The 16346-nt window shown below is 47.8% G+C and overlaps 1 protein-coding gene across 2 annotated transcripts in view; it reads right to left on the reverse strand.

Moving 5' to 3' along the window:
• runx1 (RUNX family transcription factor 1) overlaps nucleotides 1-16346 on the reverse strand; it is a 241767-nt gene that overhangs the window by 114126 nt on the left and 111295 nt on the right. For both annotated transcript variants that reach the window (XM_062975081.1, XM_062975080.1), the window contains exon 3: nucleotides 679-968. In XM_062975081.1, coding sequence (XP_062831151.1) covers nucleotides 679-968 — 290 coding nt within the window. The remainder of the gene's footprint in view (nucleotides 1-678; nucleotides 969-16346) is intronic.

Raw genomic sequence — 16346 nt, forward strand, 5'->3', positions numbered from 1 at the left:
CAGACCGGCAAGAGGGTGTAACCCATTGCGCTACCGGGGGCTCCATTCCATAGCACTGAGCTATGCCCATTCAAGTGCCATCAAACTACATTCATTCTGCATGTGTCGGAAAGCTAGGCCAACTCCTAACAAGATCTCAAGCAAGGCAAAATAAAAGAATGCCCATGGCTCAGAGTTTGACACCACTCGAACTGTCAGGGCTCCAGTCAGTTGCAGTGTGATGTTGGGTTGTAGTTTGATGCCAAACTGCATTCATTCTACAGTAGATTAGGCAAGGTAAACCTTGGCCCTCCCTCTAGATCAGGCATGGGTAAACTTGGGCCCTCCAGGTGTTTTGGACTTCAACTCCCACCATTCCTCACAGCCTCAGGCCCTTTCCTTTTCCCCCTCAGCCGCTTAAGCGAGGAGAAGGAGAAGGAGATACCTTAAGCGGCTGAGGGGGGAAAGGAAGGGCTTGAAGCTGTGAGGAATGGTGGGAGTTGAAGTCCAAAACACCTGGAAGGCCCAAGTTTGCCCATGCCTGATCTAGGTGTTTTGGACTTCAACTCCCACCATTGTAGGAGTTGTAGCAACACCTGGAGGGCCGAAGCTTGCCCACCCCTTCGTGACCTGCACTTCCTCGGGGCAGAAAGGCTCCCCAGAAAAGCAAAAGCAAGGAATAAAGGCCCGGGTTCCTACCTTGAAGGCGATGGGGAGGGTCTTGTTGCACCTCCAGTGGGTGGGCAGGACGGAGCAGAGGAAGTTGGGGCTGTCGGTGCGGACCAGCTCTCCCGGGTGGTCGGCGAGGACTTCCACCATGCTGCGGTCGGCGCTCCTCAGCTTCCCGGCCAGGACGACGCCTCCTCCTCCTCCTCCGCCTCCTCCTCCGCCTCCGTTGCTCTCCTGGCCTCCGAGCGGCATGGCCTCGCTCATCTTGCCGGGGCTCAGCGTGGTGGAGGGCGGCGTGAAGCGGCGGCTGGTGCCGGTATCTACGGGGATACGCATCACAACAAGCCTTTTGAGTGGGGGAGCTCCGGAGAGGGCTGCTGCCGCGGGCAAAGCGAGCGGGGCCAAGCTCTTCCGCGGCGGGACTCAAGGGTGCCACAGCCCTGCTGCCAGCACAGTCCATCCAGGCATCGTCCCGGGTCGGTCTCTCTCTTTCTCTCCCTTTGGAAAGCACAGCCAAGGCCGTGCCTCTCACTTTAGCACAGGTCCCTTCCTTTCTTTGCCGGCTTGGTGACGGAAAGGCCCTCCAGAGATCCCAACCCCGCACAGACACACACAGAGAGAGGCTCGGAAGGAAGCGCCAGGCGCCCGCTCCAAACCACAGAAGAAAGGAGGGGAGGGACTGACTCCAAAGAGTTTTTAGTCGTCAAGTTTCCTATCTCCTCCTCCTCCTCCCCCCATACTGAATCCAGATCAAAAAGCCTCTTCGGTTGGAGGACGGAAGAAAGAGAAGGCAAGGCTACACATCCGCTTCGAACCAAGGCTACGCTGGATACTTTCCCCCGCTATCAAGGCATTATATATATTTATCTATATACAGAGATCTACTGCGCTTCATCAAATATTTACAGCCCAATCTATAGAGGGTTTAAACACCACAGGAGTCCATTAATATTCCCGGGCAGTCTTTCTTTCTTTCTTCCTTCCCCTTTCTGTCTCTCTTCCTTGTTTCCCCTCAGACTCTCCAGCCTTTGGTGCTCCTTCCTCTTAAGCGCCGCTTTCGCAAGGCTTTGGGCCCCTGCCACGCGTGGGCGGCTCCGTGGACTGGGGGAAGGAGAAGAAGCCAGAGCAGGGCGGGCGAAAGGGACGGCCTCCGAAGAGAAGGCAGGGAAAGACACACAACACACACGCAGAGAGACACACACACAGAGAAGCCCTTGGGCTCTTGCTTGTGGGTTCCTCTTGCGGTTGAGGCCACTTCCCACACGCCTTCTGAAGCCACCCAACCCTCGGGTGAGTCACTCACAGCCAACTCTTAGGGAAGGAAGGAAAGAAAGGGAATATAACCCTCCAAGGCTGAGGTAAACCTTCCACAGATTCAAGCCACAGCAGGTGGAGCTGCGGGTTGCTGCCCTTCCACGCCACTCTCCCGCACACTTTCCCCTCAGCCTCCCTCCTCCTACTCTATGAGGCTCAAGCGCTCCTACAGACAGACACACTTTTCGCTCTTCCTCCAACTGTCTGAGGCGCCACTCCTCCTCCTCCTCCTGCTTGCCCCGAAGCAGAGCAAGATAATAACAACGACAGGCACCTTCTCCTACGTGAGAGAAAAAGTACAGAAAGAAAGAAAGAAAGTCAGCGAGAGCGCGAATGAGAGAGAATGCGAGAGGCGCCGGCTTTCCCTCAGAGCTTCGCCTGCCTCCAAAGCGGAAGAGGGCTGGCTTCACGTGTTCTCCAGGCTCCGCATAGCATAGCATGAAAGGGGGGAGTGTTGTGTTGTGTGGGTGACCTTCTGGGAGCCGCTGTTTGTTTGCTCTTGCTGCTCCGAAGGAAGAAAGAAGGAAAAGGGGGGGGGCTAGTTTCCTCTCCTCCCCTCCCTCTCTTCTCCCTCGCGCCTTCTGGCTCTATGAATGGAGATTGACTGGAAATGAATGTGCTTTTACAGTAAGGGAGTCAGTCCGGAGGAATGCCGTTCCCTCGGCTCTTTTGCATAAAGGGAGGCCGCGGGCCAATCAGAGCCCTCCCCGGGAGAGGCTCCTGGAATTGGCCGAGGGAGGGAGGGAGGGAGGGGGCGCGCGACCGACGCGGCTCGCGGCTACTGTGCGGAGGAGCCCCCGAGGCGGACGGCACGGCGAGGCGACGCTCGCGGAGGGGAGGTCGGCTGCGGCTTTGCGTTGAGGCTCCGGCCGCAAAAAGCGGGCTGCCGTGCCGAGGTTCTGCGGGGTGGGTGGATGAGTGGGGAGGGGCGTGTTTGTGGAGCACCGCAGCGGTTGTGGGAAGCCAGCAGTCTCCCTCCGGGCGGGCTCTCCAGTCAGAGCCTCGGAGCCTGTGTGCCTTCCCGTTTCCGACTTACGGTGGCCCTATCCGAGGGTTTTCTTGGCCTGCCTTTGCCTTCCTCTGAGGATGAGAGAAGGAGACTTGCCAGCATGATGTGGTCCATTATGAACAAGGCCACGGAGAAAGCGTGACTTGCCCAAGGCCACCCGCCTGAAGGATTCGAACCCACACGGTAGAATTAGTGCAGTTTGACCCTGTTGGGGAATCTGAACTGTTAGGCTCAACATAACCCTCAGCTGGGGTGATTCCACCATAAGGATAGCAGAGTACCAGATGGAAGCTTCATAACCAGCAGAAACTTACGTGTGATAAATTGGGATAAGATTCTATTCCATAGGATGGCACATGATTGCAGAGTCAGAACTTTAGGTTCAAAAATATTTACTGGAGTAAACAAAATACATCCTGGATGTATTCTTGGAGCTAACTAGCTCACTAAATCTCAGGGTTGTTGTATGTCTTTCGGGCTGTGTGGCCATGTTCCAGAAGTATTCTCTCCTGACGTTTGGAACATACGTTTTGGAAAATACTTCTGGAACATGGCCACACAGCCCGAAAGACATACAACAACCCTGTGATTCCGGCCATGAAAGCCTTCGACAACTCACTAAATCTCATCTTCTAAAAAGGCAAAAAGTCCAAGCAGCTGCATTTTGCCTAGAGAGAGGCAAACTATGCATCCTCACAGGGAGAAAGAAAAGCAGAAGAGACTGGAAAAATGTCGAATGGCCACATGGCTATCCCAAAGCAATAAAACTTTAAAAGGAAGTTCCCTCACAGAATTCCATCACTACACCATCAAAGGGGGAGAAGAGAGTGGCTAGCAGGGAGAGGAAAGACAAGGCCCTTTTGGGAAACATGCATAGGAATGTGCGGGAAGGAATGCCTCAGCTTAGCCCTGTCTCTAGCCTAGTAGCTACTCATTGAGGACTGGAGACTTGATGACACAAGAGACTTGTGCAATTCAGGGATGATACCCAATAGACACCACTTTAACTGCCATGGTGCATGGGATCCTGGAAGCTGTGGTTTTGCAAGTTCTTTTGCTTCCTCTGCTGCAGTGGTAGTGCCTCATAGAAATATGACTATCGTGGTTCCATAGCATCCAGCATAGCAGCCAAAGTGGTGTCAAACTGCATTAATTATACCATGTAGACAGGGGCGGTTCAACCATTAGGCGAGCTAGGTGGTTGCCTGAGGCGCTATCTTCTAGGGGGCTGCCGTTGAGGCAACTCTGTCCAGGCGTGGCCTTCCGGCCTCCGGTGGCCTGGCCTGGCCTCCAACCAGGCCACCCTGCTGCCCCGTTAAGGACAGGGAAGCGATCCTGGCCTGCGCCTGAGGGCTGTCTCCTCCCCACCAAAGACACCTTCCCAAGGAGGCTGGATTAAAATATGCTGAGGCCCTACTAACTTTTAAAAAGTCAAATAACATCACACTCCCACAAGTATTATTCTAACAGGTATGTAAATCCTGGAATTGTAATCTGCGGTTCTAGGCTGTAGTTTGCCAATCTTATGCGTACCCCTGACACAACCTGGCTTATATTAAGACCTGTCAACTCAGGACTCCTGCCTTCTATGTTATGTTTTCCCTCAGGGAACTTACAAAATACTGTGTCTACCAGCTGTTAGTAGGAGACAAAGAAATCCATCAAGTTGGATTTAGATCTGTGAGACTTTGGGAAGTAGTGGCTAAGTGACAGAAAACTGCAAGTCCATTTCTGAGGTAGAGTTCTCAGGGTTCTCAATAGGCTATAATGCTCTTTTTTATTTTTTAGGATGCCACTAAGATGTTGTTTTTTAGGAAGGCGTTCCATCCATCCATACATGATTCTGGACATTGTAATGCTTCAAAACTTTTTTATCTTTGTGATTTTGATCAGGTAGTCCTGCTTCACATAGACTACAATAGAGCCATCTTTCCAACCAGGCCAAATCACTTTATATCACCTGTTCAGACACCAATCTAAAAGAGATACACTGATTTGTTTATATAAAGGGGGTATTAAAAGATAGAGAATCTTCTCTGCCAAAGAATATTGGTGTCTCACGAAACTGCAATTCCCATGATTTCATAGCATTGAGTCATGACAGTTAAAGTAGTGTCAAACTGCATTCATTCTGCAGTGTGGATGTACTCTAAGATTTTCTTTCTAAAAAGGTATGTGATATATTGCATTGGACATGGACAGACAAGAGAGGCAAACCTCTAATTGCCCAGGCTCATGTCAGATTCCCTTGGTGATCTTGGGCCAACCACTAACATTAAGCTTTCTCTCATCATTGCAGATTTTTGCAAAGATACCAGCATTGACCACATATCTTACCATTGGAGGAAGCCTAGAATATTCAACAGATTTTAATCCTGTTTTGAAATGTTGTTGCAAATTGTGTTTCGTTGATTGCTATTATGTCTTAGTTACGATAAATTGTTGTATTATTTGATTTTCATTTATTATATTATGTATTTGTATTTTTGTGCATTTGTGTGGCATTGAATGGCTGCCATCCATGTTGTTCGCTGCCCCGAGTCCCCAAGGGGAGATGGGACGGGATACAAATAAAGTTGACTTGACTTAACTTGATTTGACTTGGATCTCATAAAGAGTGATTATAGCATGAACATACTTTGCATGCAGAAAAATCTCCAGTTGAAAGGATCAGTCAGAAACAACTGCTAGTTGGAGTGGACAGCACTGGGCTAGAGGAACAGAGGCAGTAATGAAGGCAGGCAGGCAGGCACTGGAACAGAGGCCTGCTTGGGGCCTTCAGATATTGCCAGTGGAAAAAAAACGGAAACAGTTGAGTGTAGTGCACCAACAAGCTTTGGGCCATAGTCTGACCAGGTACAAGGTAGCTCAGGTCTAGGCAATGCTTCTTCATTTCTAATACTAGAGTTGTGTCTACATGTCACAAGATGCTTCACAAGTGTTTGTTGCACTGAGGCCCCTTCCACACAGCTGAATAAAATCCCACATTTTCTGCTTTGAACTGGAATATATGGCATAGTGGACTCGGATATCCTAGTTAAAAGCAGATATTTTTGGGTTATCTATCTTGATATTCTGGGTTCTATGGCTGTGTGTTCATAGGTGCCTTCTGTTTCAAATTTTGAAGGAGTATTTTTTCCACTAATAAAAGCTGCCTTTTTGTAGCCAAAGGAAAAAAAAGGTTAGAAGCAAAGCCCAGTTAGCATCCCCTTCCCCCAAAGGAAAAAGGAAGTATGGATAGGAAATGTGTGGCTTTCCAGAGACTGTCAAACTACAGCTGCCATCATCCCTCACATTGGCAATGGGCACTTCCACCAAAGAACATCTGGGTGGCACCATTTTCTTCATCCTTCAGTTAGTTGCTTTTGTTTCCTCAAATTCTTTTTTAAAAAATAATCTTTTGATTCAGTATCATCTACCTCTTAATTCTTGATTTGAAAATCCTCCATAGTGCAAGGACTTCATCTCTTTCCCCAACATAGATTGCAGTGTATGTTACTTTTATTGCTGTTACTTTTATTGCATAAGATCTTGATCAGAGCAGCACTGTGGCAATTTCCATATTCTCCAGCCCAAATTAATTCCATTTTGGTCACTGGAATAGATTAGTGTGTGTGCACATGTGTGTGTGTGTGTGTGTTTCCTGCTCACTCCTATAGGACACAGTACTGTAGAATGAATGCAGTCTGGTCCTCTTCAACCACTATGGAATCATGGAGGCTGTAGTTTGGTGAGGCAGTGGAATTACCTATTTGACAAGAGAAGGATGATGTATTTGTACTCTGGTTCCACAAAAGTGGGCCATGGCCCTTAAAGTGGTGTCAGACTACATCCATCCATACACATAATAAAAGTGAAAATACATATGTATGTGCATGGCTGGGGTATCCACTTACACAGATAAGCCCCCACTTCCACAGATAGCTATAGGTCTTACTATTCAGAGACACCAATGATCCTTCCTCCAATGACATTGCAGGTTACAGTGAGCGAGCGCTGTGAACATGTCAAAGAGCCCTGCCAATGTCCTCCACAAACACCATACTGCCCACCACCCAAGTGAAGGCTTTCATACAGGGACATTTTCATCCTAGATTGTCTGTTTTTCCTTCACCACAGACATCCCAGTGTTCCTTACTCTCTCCATTGGTGTGGAATTTGCATGACCCTGGCCACTGGCTCTCCCATAACCCTTTCCCATTCCTTTCTATGGCACACAGTAAACAGAGGAATTGATCAGCAACTGAACATACTAGAGAGGTTTGACGAGAATTCACCATGATTTATAGTAGTTGTACGTACTGGGATGTATAGTTCACTAGCAATCTAAGAGCACTCTGAACTTCACCAAGGATGGACCTGGAACTAACTTGGCACACAGAACCCCCATGACCAAGAAAAAATACTGGTGGCATTTAGAGGGATTTGTAGGAGTTGTAGTTCACCTACATCCAGAGAGCACTATGAATCCAAACAATGATGGATCTGGACCAAACTTGGCATGCATACCCAATATGCCCAAATTTGCGGGGTTTTGGGGGGAATTGGCCTAGACATTTGGGAGTTGTGGGTACTGGGATTTACAGTCCACCTGAAATCAATAAGCACTTAACTCCACCAAACTTGGCACACAGAGCCCCCATGTCCAGCAAAAATTACTGGAGGTCTTTGGGGAAAATTCACCTTGATTTGGGAGAGTTGTAGTTCACCAACATCCAGAGAGTACTGTGAACCCAAACACTGATTGATCTGGACCAAACTTTGCACACATTCCTGATATGCCAAAATTTGATTACTGGAGCGGTTTGGGGGAGTCTGACCTTCCTTTCTGGGCATTGTAGTTCACTCACAACCAGGAAAACTATGACCTCCACCGATGATGGACTTGGACCAAACTTGACACACAGAACTCGCATGACTAATGCAACCTACTGGAGGGGTTTGAGGGGACTGACTCACCAAAGTGGGAGTTGTAGTTTACCCTACAGCCAGAGAGCACACTGAACCTCACTGATGATGCATCCAGAGCAAACTTACCCAGCATAACACACTTTAAGTACTGATTGAGTTTTTCGGGGTTAACTTGTCCTCGTGTCAGTTATAGTTAATCCATAATCATAGGCATTTTGTACAATTAAAAATTTACTTCCCAAATAAATCCCCAAGCAAGTTCTACAATACAGATGAACCCAGGAGGGCAGAAGTTAGAGAAAAGGGGTTAAGGGAGTGCTGAGGCTCCTGCTTTATTTAAATTTCTGGGGATCACGAGGGAAAGGCGCGTGTGAGGAAAGGGGAACTAGTTTCCCAAGAGAGTCCAGGGCCCGTTAGCTAGAAATGTCCGTTGCTTGAATCTGCAACTTGGAAGAAACCGCACTGGTCTGGGAGGGGAGGAGGGCAGAGACGGGCGCTGGTGCAATGGCTTGGAGGAAGCGGCTTCCTTGGAAGAGTGGGCTCTTCCTCGGGACTCTGGAGCGGCCCACAGTTGCGGATTGCGCAACCGAGTCCGGAAACCTCAAGCCAATAGAGCGGCGTCCGAAGATCCCGCTGCAGGGACACAGAGCGGACGCTAGAGGGCGCACGAAGCCTTCGACCTGCCCACGCGGGCAAAGCCGCGCGCGAGAGGCGCCAGGGGGGCTCACCTGCCGGGCCCCGACATGCCCCACGCGGCCTCCCTCTCTTGGCCTGGCCCGAAGACGTTCATTGCAGGCAACGGAAGCACAGGGATAGGGTTTCGCGCCGAAATTTCCCTCTTGCCACTTGCTCCCTTCTCCCGCACGAATGTACTATTAATGTCTGAGTTTTTCGAGCTGTATGGCCGTGTCCCAGAGGCATTCTCTCCTGACGTTTTGTCCACATCTGTGGCAGGCATCCTCAGAGGTTGCGAGGTCTGTTGGAAACCAGGCAAGTGAGGTTTGTATATCTGTGGAAGGTCCAGGGTGGGAGACATAAGTCTTGCCTACTGGAGGCAAGTGTGAATGTTGCAATTCACTACCTTGATTAGCATGGAAAAACCTCGCAGCTTCAAAGTCTGGCTGATTTCTGCCTGAGGGAATCCTTTGTTGGGAGATGTTAGCAGGCCTTGGTTGTTTCTTGTCTGGAATCCCCCTGTTTTCAGAGTGTTGCTCTTTATTTACTGTCCTGATTTTAGAGGTTTTTCTTAATACTGGTAGCTAGATTTTGTTAATTTTCATGGTTTCCTCCTTTCTGTTGAAATTGTCCACATGCTTGTGGATTTCAATGGCTTCTCTGTGTTGTCTGACATGGTGGTTGTTAAAGTAGTCCAGGCGGCAAGTGTAAATCTTGCAATTGGCCACCATAATTAACATTAAATGGCCTTGAGAAGTCAGAGTTCGGCCATAGCAGAGCACTAGAGGAACCAACCTGGACACAGCATATTATTTGAGAACCCAGAACTGCTGGACCACTTCAACAACTACCATGTCAGACTAAAGAGAGAGGCCATTGAAATCCACCAGCATGTGAACAATTTCAGCAGAAAGGAGAAACCATGAACATGAACAAAATCTGGCTACCAGTATGAAAAAATCTAAAATCAGAACAGTAAATAAAGAAGAACAATCTGAAAACAGAGGAATTCCAGATATGAATCAATCAGGGCCAGCTAACACCTCCCAACAAAGAATTCCCCCACTCATGAAAGCAGCAAGACCTTGAAGCTGAAAGGCTATTCAGAGCTAATCAAGGTGGCCAACTGCAACATTCAGACTTGTCTCAGGCAGACAAGAATTCTTCTCCCACCCTGGACCTTCCACAGATATATAAACCCCACTTGCCTAGCTTCCAACAGACCTCACAACCTCTGAGGATGCCTGCCATAGATGTGGGCGAATGCTTCTGGAACATGGCCATATGGCCCGGAAAACATACAACAACCCTGTGATCCCGGCCCTGAAAGCCTTCGACAACACAATACGGTTTGACACTACTTGAACTGCCACCGTGCTATGAAATCCTGGGAGTTGTAGTTTGACAGGGACTTTCGCTTTCTCTGCCAACGTGTACTGGTGCCTCACCAAACTATTAGTATTATTATTATTACTCCTAGCATTGAGCCATGATAGTTAAAGTGGTGTCAAGCTGCATTAATTCCTTAGTGTAGATACACCCAAAGTCTCTCCCTCTCTCTCTCTTTACCTCTGACGCAAAAAAACTAAACAGAGCCATTCACAAAGGCGCAGTGAGTCACTGGACTATCGTTACACGACTTAATCCGGGCGATTAGCTCCCATCAAGAGGCGCAGTCCTCCTTCGCGTCCTTTGTCCTGACAAGTGGCGCAACCCGCAGAACAGTCATCCGGCGGCGGCCAGGCTCAAGGCGGGGACCAGGTTTTAGGCGTGCCCCACATCCTCAAGCCCTATGTGGTCAGGCCTAAATCCCCTCCAATGAGCCAGATCCTCTCTGATCTTGGAAGCCAAGCTTGGCCAGATCGGGTTCGTTCTTGACTGGGCAAATCCCAACCCAATACCAGGTGCTTTAGGCTGTGTTTCAGAGGAAGCAACGGGCAAAACCACCTCTGAGTATTCCTTGCAGAAGAGAACCCTCTGCAATAAATCCACAGCTGATTTGCGGGCGCGCGGGGACACTTTGTCTGGAGGGGACACCCTGCCCTCAACCCGCCTGAAAAGGAAGGGGGCAGTTTGAAACCGCATTATATGGCAGGGCAGATGGAGCCCCAGGCTCCTAGCCTTGCAGGAACTTCGCGCTTCTTTTAGGAACAGAGTTAGGGCATCCAAAGCAAAAGGAAAGGCGCAGATACCAAGGAATGTAGAAACAGCAAACAGGCGATTCTTTCTCTCTTTCCTTCCCTCCCTCTGCAATGCTAGAAATCTGGGGAATAAAACTAGATGGGAATTCGCACTGAAGACAACGCTCTTAAGCGGCTGAGCGGGAAAGGAAAGGGCCTGAAGCTGTGAGGAAGGATGGGAGCTGGAGTCCAAAACACCTGGAGGGCCGCTTGGGTTCTTGTCTCAGGCCTTCTTCTCTCTTGCCATCCTATCCTGCCTTCTCTCTTTCTTCCCTCCCTCCCTCCCTCCCTCCCTCCCTCCATTAAGGTAAAGGTAAAGGTTTTCCCCTGACTTTAAGTCTAGTCGTGTCCGATTCTGGGGGTTGGTGCTCATCTCCCTTTCTGAGCGAAGAGCTGGTGTTGTGTAGACATGTCCAAGGTCATGTGGCCGGCAGTTACCCTCTCGGGGGAGCGGAACCTATTGATCTACTCACATCTGCATGTTTTCGAACTGCTAAATTGGCAACAGCTGTGGCTAACAGCGGGAGCTCACCCAGCTCCCCGGATTCCAACCGCTGACCTTTCGGATAGCAAGTTCAGCAGCTTAGCGGGTTAACAGGCTGCCCCACTGGGGGCTCCTTTCCTTACCTTCCTTTACAGGTTGAGACCCCTTCCATACCTCCCTCTTTCTCCCTCCCTCCTTCTTTCCCTTTCACCCTTTTGTCCTTCCTTGCCTCTTTCCTTTCTTTTCTCCATTCTTTTTTCCTTTCCTTTCCTTTCCTTTCGTTTTGTCTTTCATTCCTTCTCTCTTTCCTCCCTCCCTCCCCATTTGTCCCCTCTTGTAGTCAAGATGTAGCTATCTATATTCTTTGTTATTTTGATCCGTCTACATGTATTAAGACCAGATTAGATAAGCTAGTTAGCTCCAAACCTTTTCTATCCATCAATGGATTTCTTTTTACCTCAATAAATGCTTTTAAACTTTTAAGCTGGCTTTGCGATCCTTTGCCATCCTGATGAGACCCATGTTTCAAGAGGAGGGAGAAAACTGACTTTCTGCTGCTCTAGAGACCAGGACCCCTGGGAGCCATGGTTTCAAATGGCAGGGGAAGAGATTGGACTGACAAGGTGGGAAAGGACTTCCTGGAGAGTGGCCTAGGCTGGTGGAGTCTCCTTCTCTGGAGGCTTTTCCGCAGAGGCTGTCTGTTGGGAGTGTTTTGATGGTGCCTTCTCGCATGGCAGGGGGTTGGACTGGATGGGGGGGGGATCTCTTCCAACTCAAGGGTTCTAGAATTCTATATCAGAAGTAGACAATATGGGGGGGGGGGGTCTAATGGATGCCCTTTTTCTCTCTAGTCCAGCATCTCATCATGACAAAGACCTTTTGGGATCCAAACGTTTCAGTCTTTCCTTCACTTTCTGTCTCCGGCTGAGAGTTAAACTGGGGTCTCTTCTAATTCTATGATTATATGATTTTCTCAAGCAAGTGAGTGATCTGCAGCTAAATTATCCGCTTATTCCAGTTTAACTGGCAGTGTAGACTCATATTGTCCAGTTCAAAGGAGATTATCTGGATATCTGTCCCATATCTGGATATGGGACAGTGTAGATACAGCCTACATGGTGGACTTCCTTCTACTAAAGGAGGGCTTTTGGAAGAAAGGAAGCTATTGTCGATTTAATGTAGCAGCCAGACCTTGAAGCTGAAAGACTATTAAATGCTAATCAAGGTGGCCGATTGCCACATTCGCACCTGCCTCAAATAGACAAGAATTCTTTCTCCCACCCTGAACTTTCCACAGATATATAAACCGCACTTGCCTAGTTTCCAACAGACCTCACAACCTCTGAGGATGCCTGCCATAGATGTAGGCGAAAAAGTCAGGAGAGAATGCTTCTGGAACATGGGCATACAGCCCGGAAAACGCACAGCAACTCACCTTCCCTGTCAGGGCTGAGTGTTATGGAATCATGGGAGCTGAAATCCGGTGAGACACCAGCCCTCTTGGGCAGAGAAGGCTAGAGACTGTGGAAAACTACGATTCCCCGGATTGCATCGCATTGAGCCATCGCAGTGAAACGGGTGTCCGTCTGGATTGCTTACTCCCGTTTAGATGCCCAGAGATGGCACGACGCCTGGTTCCCAGTCTCCTCTCTCTCCCTTTATGATATTTCCTTCAGGCGTCCTGTTGGTTTGAAATCCCAAAGAAGGGCTATTCGCAATCCGACTCAAGACGGAGAAGCCCGACATTTCACTCCTTCTAGACGCCTTGGCTTGACTCTGGGTGCCAACCATCGAATGGATGGGGGTTAAGATCTCAACTATTGTCGGGGAAACCCTTCAATCCGGCTTCACCGACGGCTGCACCTAAAGTGCGATAGATCTTGAGCCAGAGTTGTAGGGCATCGGTTGCAATGCTTTTTAAACGCAGCAAAAATATCCCTATTTAAACCGCGAGCCTCTTTTATACCAATCCTTTTTTCTTCTTCCCCTAATAGCGATTTGCTTGTTTCTTTCTTGGGGTTCATCTACACGATCTGATTAATGCAGTTTGACACCCCCTTAAAAGCCATGGTTCAGTGCTTTGGAATCCAATGTTTTCACCTTCTCAGATGCCTCACCAAACGACAACCCACAGAACCCATAGCATTAAGGGTAGCTAAAGTGGTGTCAAACTGCCTTAACTTTACAGTGTAGATGCCCCCCTTGAATCTTTCACATCCAATCAGAATCAGGAACTGGGACGCCCTGTCCACACGAGATATACTCCTAAAAAGATAAAGAGATTTGTAATGTGGAAGGCTTTCATGGCCGGAATTACTGGGTTGCTGTGTGTTCTCCGGGCCTTATGGCCAAGTTCCAGAAGCATTCTCTCCTGACGTTTCGCCCACATCTATGGCAGGCATCCTAAGAGGTTTCTATATCTGTGGAATGCCCAGGGTGGAAGAAAGAACTCTTGTCTGCTTGAGGAACGTGGGAATGTTGCAACTGGCCACCTTGATTCTCATTGAAAAGACTTGCAACTTTAAAGCCTGGCTGTCACCTGACATGGGGAATCCTTTAAGAGGTGTTATCTGGCCCTGATTGTCTCTTGTCTGGAATTACACTGTTTTCTGAGTGTTGTCTTTTATTTATTGTCCTGACTTGGGAGTTTTTAAAATACTGGTAGCCAAATTTTATTCATTTTCAGGGTTTCCTCCTTTCTGTTGTAATTGTCCGCATGCTTCCGGATTTCAGTGGCTTCTCTGTGTCGTCTGACATGGTGGTTGTGTTCTCAAATAATATGCTGTGTCCAGGTTAGTTCATCATATGCTCTGCTGTGCATTGAAATCCACAAGCATGTGGACAATTTCAACAGAAAGGAGGAAGCCATGAAAATAAACAAAATCTGGCTACCAGTATTTTTAAAAACCTCTAAAATTAGGGCTGTAAATAAAGAGCAACACTCTGAAAACAGGATGATTCGAGTCATGAAACAATCAGGGCCAGCTAACATCTCCCAACAAAGGATTCCCACAGGCAGGAAACAGCCAGGACTTGAAGCTGCAAGGCTTTTCAATGCTAATCCAGGTGATTAATTGCAACATTCACACTTGCCTCCAACAGACGAGAGTTCTTTCTCCCACCCTGGACATTATTCCACAGATATATAAACCTCACTTGCCTAGTTTCCCACAAACCTCACAACCTCTGAGATGGGGTGAAACGTCAGGAGAGAATGCTTCTGGAACATGGCCATACAGCCCGGAAAACTCACAGCAACCCAGATCTAGGGGTGCTGTACTCCTTAAAAGGTCGGGATGTTCTTTTCATTCTGGGATGGATTAACTGCATTACATTTTGTCGTTTCAGAGTTGAATTCCGCAAACCTCCTTTGAAGAGGCGTTGGCTGGAAAGGCGATATCAAGCTATTTGAAATATAAGGAAATCTGAAAACGAAGAAAAAAAAGAGTGGGATCCTGTGGATCCTTCGAAGCAGGTTTATTAAAGAGCACGTCTCCCTTTATTGAAACGCTGTCAGGATCAATGAGCAAAACGTCTTTCCCTGAAATACTTTCATATCCAATGTATTTAATCCAGAGAAAACAAAGACTGTTGGGTTATTTTCCTAATAAAGACTTCTCAACACGGAACCGAGTCTTGTTTTGTTTTATTTTCCGCACAAGCAATCTAGAAGTTATTAATCTAGTCGACGAAAATCCAAGCCCAAATATTTTTGAAATATTTTGTTTTTCTGCTTTACAGAATTCTAGTCTTAATTTTTTTTGAAAAAATTCCAGAATAATTTCTTCCCTTTATAACCGGTTCAAATCAAATAATAAAATGCAAAAGCAATACAAAACAGATTGCGGAGGGAAAGGGGAAAGGGAGGCTGCAATCTAGAGGCGTGCTTGGAAAATGTCTCTTCTCCTTTCTCAGTTTTACACCCCTTAGAAATGTACATTGCGGCAAAAAGGGGAGAAAGGAGAAAGTCGGCAGGAAGAGACCAAGACGCTGACAGGAAGGTAGACTGGTTTCCCCATTCGCGCAAATAAACAAATAAAACAAATAGCACAGAAGTGCTGATACCACGAAGAGGAGGTTGTGTATTTCTTTTCATCCTCATCCTCCACACTTGGATTGCCTGATGTATATTATTTACTAGTCAGAAGTCAATGGCAATGGCTGCAACGAGACTGGGATCTGCAGGGACAGACCTATACACACAAAACGCAGTTGTGTTTATAGGTGTGTGTGGGTGTGTGTATATATGTATGTGTGTATATGTATGTGTGTATATGTATATATATGTATACGTATATCTGGATATATATATGTATGTAGATATGGATATGGATATGTGTATATATATATGTATGTGCGTGTGTATGTGTGTATACATACATACACACAATATACATATACAAATGCATACACACACGTGTACACGCAGGGGCCGACTTTTAGAGCACAGAGAACTATTGGTAATTATCACCCATCAACACATTTATTTGGGAGCTAGTCCAATGGCGCCTAGTGGGATTTGTGCTTTTCAGTTACCTGCCGATTTAAGGCAATCTCATACATTTCGCAGGATTTCCTCTGTAAGGAATGCAGGTGTGTTTGCCAATGCCTTCCTCTGAAACAGAGCTTGCAGCATCTAGTATCCATTGGCGGTCTCCCATCCAAGAACTAACCGGGACTGACCCTGCTCAGCGCAAAAGATCAGACTGGATCTGTTGATTGAAAGATACTTATTTCTGATAAAAGGCTTGAGCTGTAAACACGTTCCCGATGACAGGCTAACTTAGGGTGCATCTACACTGCAGAACGGAAGTAGTTTGACACCCTTGAACTGTCATGGCTCAATGCTATGGGATTCTGGGAGTGACAGTTTTGCAAGGTCTTATCCTTCTCTGCCAAAGAGAGCTGTTGCCTCAGCAAAGAACAACCGCCACGATTCTGGAGCCTTGAGCCATGGCAGTTAAAGCGGAATCAAACCATATAGTGTAGAACAGGCCTGGGCACACTTGGGCCCTCCCTCCAGGTGTTTGGGACTTCAACTCCCAGCATTCCTCACAGCCTCAGGCCCCTTCCTTTCCCCCCTCAGCCGCTTAAGCTTCACTTGCAAGAAGGAGCGAAAGATAAA

This window comes from Anolis carolinensis, chromosome 3, assembly GCF_035594765.1.
Source record: "Anolis carolinensis isolate JA03-04 chromosome 3, rAnoCar3.1.pri, whole genome shotgun sequence".
Classification (NCBI taxonomy): Eukaryota; Metazoa; Chordata; class Lepidosauria; order Squamata; family Dactyloidae; genus Anolis; species Anolis carolinensis.